The following is a 5,662-nucleotide window of genomic DNA, read 5'->3' as shown; positions in this document are numbered from 1 at the left end:
GGCTACTTGACTTTACATTTAATATGTTTTAATTTCTTGAGTTGAATTCTCACCTCCCCCAATTTTCATTTGTTTCCCTTAAAACAATTTTCTGAAATGACTGTTTCTCCTGGAATAGAGAATTTTCCAAGAGTGTGAATTTACTTGTGGGAAGGAATGGGTCTCATAATCTTAGAGTCTTTAGGCAAGTAACAACCCTATACAGCCCAGATCTTTAAATCAATGTATATTTTCTAATAAGGGAATTGTCAAAACAAAAGTTCTAATTTTTCAAATTGCTTTTAATGTAACTAAAACGTGAAACAGTTTATATTTTATGGTCTCACTGTTTAAAGGGTCTGGCTAAAGGTTTTAATAAGCAAAATCATATCACCTCAATTCCAACCATCTCCATCTCATTCATCTCTCTCTCTCTCTCCTTCTCTCTCTCTCTCTCTCTCTCTCTCACACACACACACACACACACACACACACACACACACACACACATCACTGCAATCAAAGAAAAATAGAGTATACTAAAACTGGCTTGGCAAACTCCTAATTAACAGTCAAAACTCCTTGGAGCTAAGGTGCCACTCTCCCAATAGGCTGCTATTTTTAAAATATTTCTCTTTGAAAACAACAGCATGATTAATCTCACAATTTCCACTTAAATTACTTACATGGAAACAACAACGCACTATAGGCAATTATTAAAAACACTTTATTATGTATAATTTGTACATGCTTCAATTTGTGTCACTTAGGGTGATTCATTTTCCAGGTTGCAATGACATCTACCAAGATTAGCTAGCCTAATTTTCATTCTGCCATGCCACATACAAAAATACAATTTTCAAAGCAAAGCTTCCCTTCTTTACACAAAGGTACACAAGAGTTTGTCAGACAAATAAAATAAGAATACTTCACACACGTATCAACACCACACAAGGCATTATCCTTCACACAGTAACATCTAATGTGTTCTTTTATTTTTGAAACAGCAGGAAAAGAGCCCTTTCCCTTCAGAGGAAAATAAAAACTTTATCTGTTGCTAAAGCCAAACTCCAGGGATGAAGGTATGGTCTTCTGGGGAAAGCAGAGGGATGGGGATGTATGGAGGAGAATGGACGCCCCTTCATAAGCACTTCAGTAGGAAGGAATTGCAGGAAGTTCCTCGGGGACAGTCACACAGTTTCCCGATCCTTGCCCCTTTCCTCACTGCACACTGCTCACCAGCGTCACACTGCAAACAACAAAATATGTGGTCATCGAGTGTGAAAAAACCCAGGCTCCCGACAGGCAAGTCTCACAGTCAACGCAATCTCTGTTTCTTGAAAGGGGCAATTGGACCCCATCACCATCACAGGAAGTCTATGTACAGTCAGGTCTGAAACAGGGAGCCTTGTGCTTATAACTTCAGTGAGAGTATATTTTTTAAAGAAACTTACATTATTAGTTTTATCCTAGTTTCTTCCATTTTTAGGTGGCGAGGGTTGGGGGGCGGGGGAAGGGGAGCATCACATTTCCTGGCTCCTTTTCTTGCCCATTCAGAGGGGAAAAAAATCAGACCTTTTTCCTGAGCAACAAACAATAGACTTACACTTTCTTATAACCCCTGTTCCTGCTTTCCCATTTCCTCACCCGGGAAGGAAGAAGAAGCCCACAGAATCCTGCAAGTCCATTACCTAAGTTATTTAGCCACATCCTAGGGAGAAGATTGTGTGTACGATTCGAGGTGGTGTAATTTCTCCTGGAAAAACACGGGAAGGGAGTGACCACAAACCTTACCATGGGGACTTGGCCATACTTCTTCTCATAGATGGGAATACGTTTACTCTTGAGCTTCTTCAAGACTTCCTGCAGCGCTTCGATCTGCAACACAACGCCCCGGAGCCTGAAGTTGCCGCCTTGGCTGCGAGCCCAGCCCAGGTGTGCACTTCCAGCCCTAGTTATAAGGAGCCCCGGACCCACACTCTCTCTGCGGTGGGACTCCGCAGACATAGGGAATGGTCCAGGGGTAGAAACTTAGCGGGCGCTGTCCCAGGTACTGACTGCGGGTCTCTGAGCCGCTGAGGCCCCTGTTGCTCGGAGGGGCCGGGATGAGGGATTCGCTCAACAGACTGCCAGGAGCCCGTGGGCTCGAGACGCTCTTCGGATGGCGGCGGGTGCCTGGGCGTTGCGTTCAGCTCCCCGCGCCCTGACTCTGGGAATGGGAGTGGGGGTGGGGGGAGGAGGGAGGCTTGCAAAGGAAGAGACAGCGCGACAGCTCAAGAGGGTTGGGAGCGAGGGAAATACCGACCAGCTCCTTTTCGTGGGAGGCATCCTCCACGGCAGAGTAGATGTCCAGGGCTCGGGGCTGGAGCTCGGCGTCCTCCTGGGCACGGGTACCCAACAGAGGTAGCATCAGCAGCAGGGCGGCGCCCAGGAGGGGCAGCAGCCGCACGCGGGAGCTCTCCATGGTGCTGAAACTCTTCGTTGCTGGGGCACCCCGCGCTCCCACCTTTTATAGTGAGCCCAAGCCCCCGTGCAGGAAAGAGGGAGGAGGCGAAGAAGGAAGGGGGTGTGGAGGAGGGCCCGGGTCAACCGTCTGTAGGCAGCGCTCTGCCGGCGCTTGACGTCAATGCCCGCCGGGCTCCAGGCGCCTGGGAACGAGGCTCTGCGCACAGATGGGCTACAGCGCAGAGAACAGGACCCTGTGCCCCCAAATGCTGTCAGCCCCTCGGCAAGGGATGCTCCCCGAGGGGTCTGAGCTGAAGCCGAGGGGCTAGAGGTGAGGAATGGGAAGCGGGAGGGCCCTAGGAAATGGAAAATGCCTTCGGGGCAACGCTAGGGCAGGAGAGTCGCTTCCCATCACCTAGCAGCGGTAGCAGCCGCACCATCCACCTCGCCAGCCCTGCCTTGCCTCGCACCCCAGCCCCAAGTGTGGCTGTGAGAAGCAGGTGTTGCCTCCAGACAGCCACGTTTGCTGAGCACCTTACTCTGTGGGGTAGGGTAAGAAAACATAGTATACAAAAGAAAGAGAAATAGTGGCCCTCCCCATGATGGGTTCTATGATGGAATCTGTGTGACGATAGTTAAAAGAAGAGAAGGAAAACAGACAAACCCGGATTCAGCAGTGGTGTGGGAAGTGCAGAGAGCCAGGCTCTGGCTCCCGTCCTGGCTACACCACATACAAGTTGTATGACTTTGAGCAAAATGAAGAACCTCCCCAACACTCAGCTTTCTCTTTTGTAGATCTAGGATTAAAAAGATGTACTTCACAAAGTCATCAGTAGGATGAAATGAGAGATTAAGTATATCAAACTCCTGATTCTTAGCTAAGCTTCCCTGTCCCTCCTTTTTGAACTCTGAGGCTGCCCAGGCAAATTTAACCACCCCCAGAACCACCCACCCACCACCCACCCACCACCAACCCCTGGTATCCAAGAAGCCTGTCTAGAAAGAGAGTGAAAGAATGAAAAGAAAGGCAGCTCCCTGATTATGAAAATATCTCCAGAGATCAGAAGTCAATGCTGAACCAGCTCCCAAACAACTTGTGAGAACACTGTGGCCTTTTTAAAAGTTGAGGTCCTTACAGCCTGAATGCACATGAAAGTTCCTGTAGGAAAAGCAATGCTTTCCCACTTGGCCCTAGAGACCAATCCCATCTGCTTGCTCACCTGGCTTCCTTCACCACACCATCTTTCCCTCAACTGTTCCTAAATTAATCCATCTTCTCCATCCCCATTACTACAACCCAGTCCTAGAGAGCTGCCCCAGCCAACTTAATGTCTACCACTTAACTCCCACCCTATCTTCTCTTGCCTTTCTCTACTCCATAGTTCACCACCAGCCACAGTATTTTCCCCCTTAAAATACACTAATGACTTCTAATCTTACTAAGCACTGAATCTAAATTCCTCATCCTGACTTGCAAAGCATTATATGATCTGCACCCCTCTCCACCTCATGTTCTACCACTTTGCCCCAGACTCCTCCACTCCAGCCTCACATAGCCTTCTTTCTGGTCCTCTAGCAGGCCAATCTCATTTCTACTTTGATGTCTTTGCACTTTCCCCACCTTGAAAAGTCTTCCTGTATTTCCAAATGGTTCACTACTTCTGTCGTTTAAATCTAGTGTAAATGTCTATGACTACTCAATCCAAACCATCTACCAATTCTTTTCTCCCACAAATTTATTGCTTAGCAGATTATGTGGGTCATTAAGATAGTAAATACACAATATGTGCCTGGTTACTTCAACTATCAAGTATTTAATTAGTACTCAGATACACACTGGGAAGCAATTCAAGAAGTGATATCTCTTCTAATGAATACATACATATTAACAGCATCAAAATATTTTGCTGTGGGGTAAACCCAACTTGAAAATGTATCTGACACCTCCCTCAGCTCTGCCTTCCATACATACCTTTTGATTCTGCACAACAAAACTTCAGTGGCAGCACATTTTACTGTTAAAATCTTACAGAGACATATTGGCACTCACCGCAAAAACCATCTCCAGTGATCTTTAAACTAAGTTTCAGAAGAAAAATAATCCCAAATAAGATTTTAGCCTATTCTTCCTGAAGGATGTAGATATTGCCAATGCAATACTTTCTCTCCAATTTTGTTCCACCCAGACACAAGTAATAACTTTCCTTTTGTGCTACTTCCATTTGAAAAATAACCCCAAAGCTTAAATCTTGCTGAACTTGAGTTGGTGCTATCATTTTCTTATAAAGAGGGCACATTTAATCAAGGGGTTAGGGAAAGGACTCTTGGACAATCCTGTGAAACAAGCCAGGGGCATCTTTGTCACTTACATACCGCATGCTTTTTTCATCTTGAACATAATGACTTTATAAACTGTCTTTAGCTAGCATGGTATAGTAGAGTCTAGGCTATCTTCTTCCCAAAGAAAACTTATATAAGTTAAAACTCAACAAGAAACAAAAGCATGAGATGTTCCACAGTCTTCATATTATGCCCTGTTAGGTGAATTTGTATATTCTTACTACTTTGTAATGACTCCATTAGGGGAAAAAAGCCCATCTTTGATGCACCCAAGCAATTAAAGTCATAATGGAATTTAATTACTACTTCTCACCCCAGATATAGAAAAGGGAGGCAGGTCATCTAATGAAAGAGAAGCAATGGCCAGGATGGTCTTTGGAGATTTAACGTGGACAAATCTCTCTTAACTATCTTTTCTGAGATAGAGTAGGCCTCCAGTCCTGCTCTTTGAAATAGTTCAAGTAGAGAAATATCATAAGCAGACAGCCAAGAAACCAGTGCCAGTAAGGTCTACTTACAACATACTGCTCTCTGAGAACATTTTTAAAATCTCTTCTTATGCATGGCTAACTCTTGAAGTCCTGAACTTTTCACTATAAAAATAATCCATTAGTTGATTTGTGACTTGGCAAGAAAACAATGTCTGTATTGTTCTTGGAAAAAAGAAAACACACACACAACACACACACACACCTTAAAACATAGGTGTTTGATATTACTAAATTAGAACTTCTAGAGCCCTAAGATGTTAGGTAATAAGAAGGTCATGGCAGAATTTGACACCACAATGATGTTTTTTCCCAAGTTTAGTATTTCTCTCTCCCTTCCTTTCTCCTTCAGTTGTGAATAATTTCTGTTCCTATGTAACTCAGAATAACACTGGCCTCTTAGGTTGTCA

At 44.8% G+C, this 5,662-nt stretch overlaps 1 protein-coding gene across 1 annotated transcript; it reads right to left on the bottom strand.

Moving 5' to 3' along the window:
• Positions 1-683: 683 nt before the first annotated feature.
• On the bottom strand, positions 684-2,462 carry CARTPT (CART prepropeptide). Its single transcript, XM_005557118.4, has 3 exons — positions 2,285-2,462; positions 1,774-1,857; positions 684-1,228 (listed from the first exon to the last, which is right to left on the bottom strand). Exons 1-3 carry the CDS (start codon positions 2,441-2,443, stop codon positions 1,121-1,123), a joined length of 351 nt encoding a protein of 116 aa, XP_005557175.1. The 5' UTR covers positions 2,444-2,462; the 3' UTR covers positions 684-1,120.
• Positions 2,463-5,662: the final 3,200 nt, after the last annotated feature.

This window comes from Macaca fascicularis, chromosome 6 (assembly GCF_037993035.2).
Source record: "Macaca fascicularis isolate 582-1 chromosome 6, T2T-MFA8v1.1".
NCBI lineage: Eukaryota > Metazoa > Chordata > Mammalia > Primates > Cercopithecidae > Macaca > Macaca fascicularis.
The sequence above is the reverse complement of the archived record's forward strand: the minus strand, read 5'-3'. Positions and strand labels throughout refer to the sequence as shown.

Excerpts from the sequence above, each read along its gene's own strand:
- CARTPT (XM_005557118.4), bottom strand. The coding sequence starts at position 2,443 with ATGGAGAGCTCCCGCGTGCGGCTGCTGCCCCTCCTGGGCGCCGCCCTG. Across the intron at positions 1,858-2,284 it reads CCTCCCACGAAAAGGAGCTG|ATCGAAGCGCTGCAGGAAGT; the intron begins GTCGGTATTTCC and ends GTTGTGTTGCAG. Across the intron at positions 1,229-1,773 it reads AGTATGGCCAAGTCCCCATG|TGTGACGCTGGTGAGCAGTG; the intron begins GTAAGGTTTGTG and ends TGTTGTTTGCAG.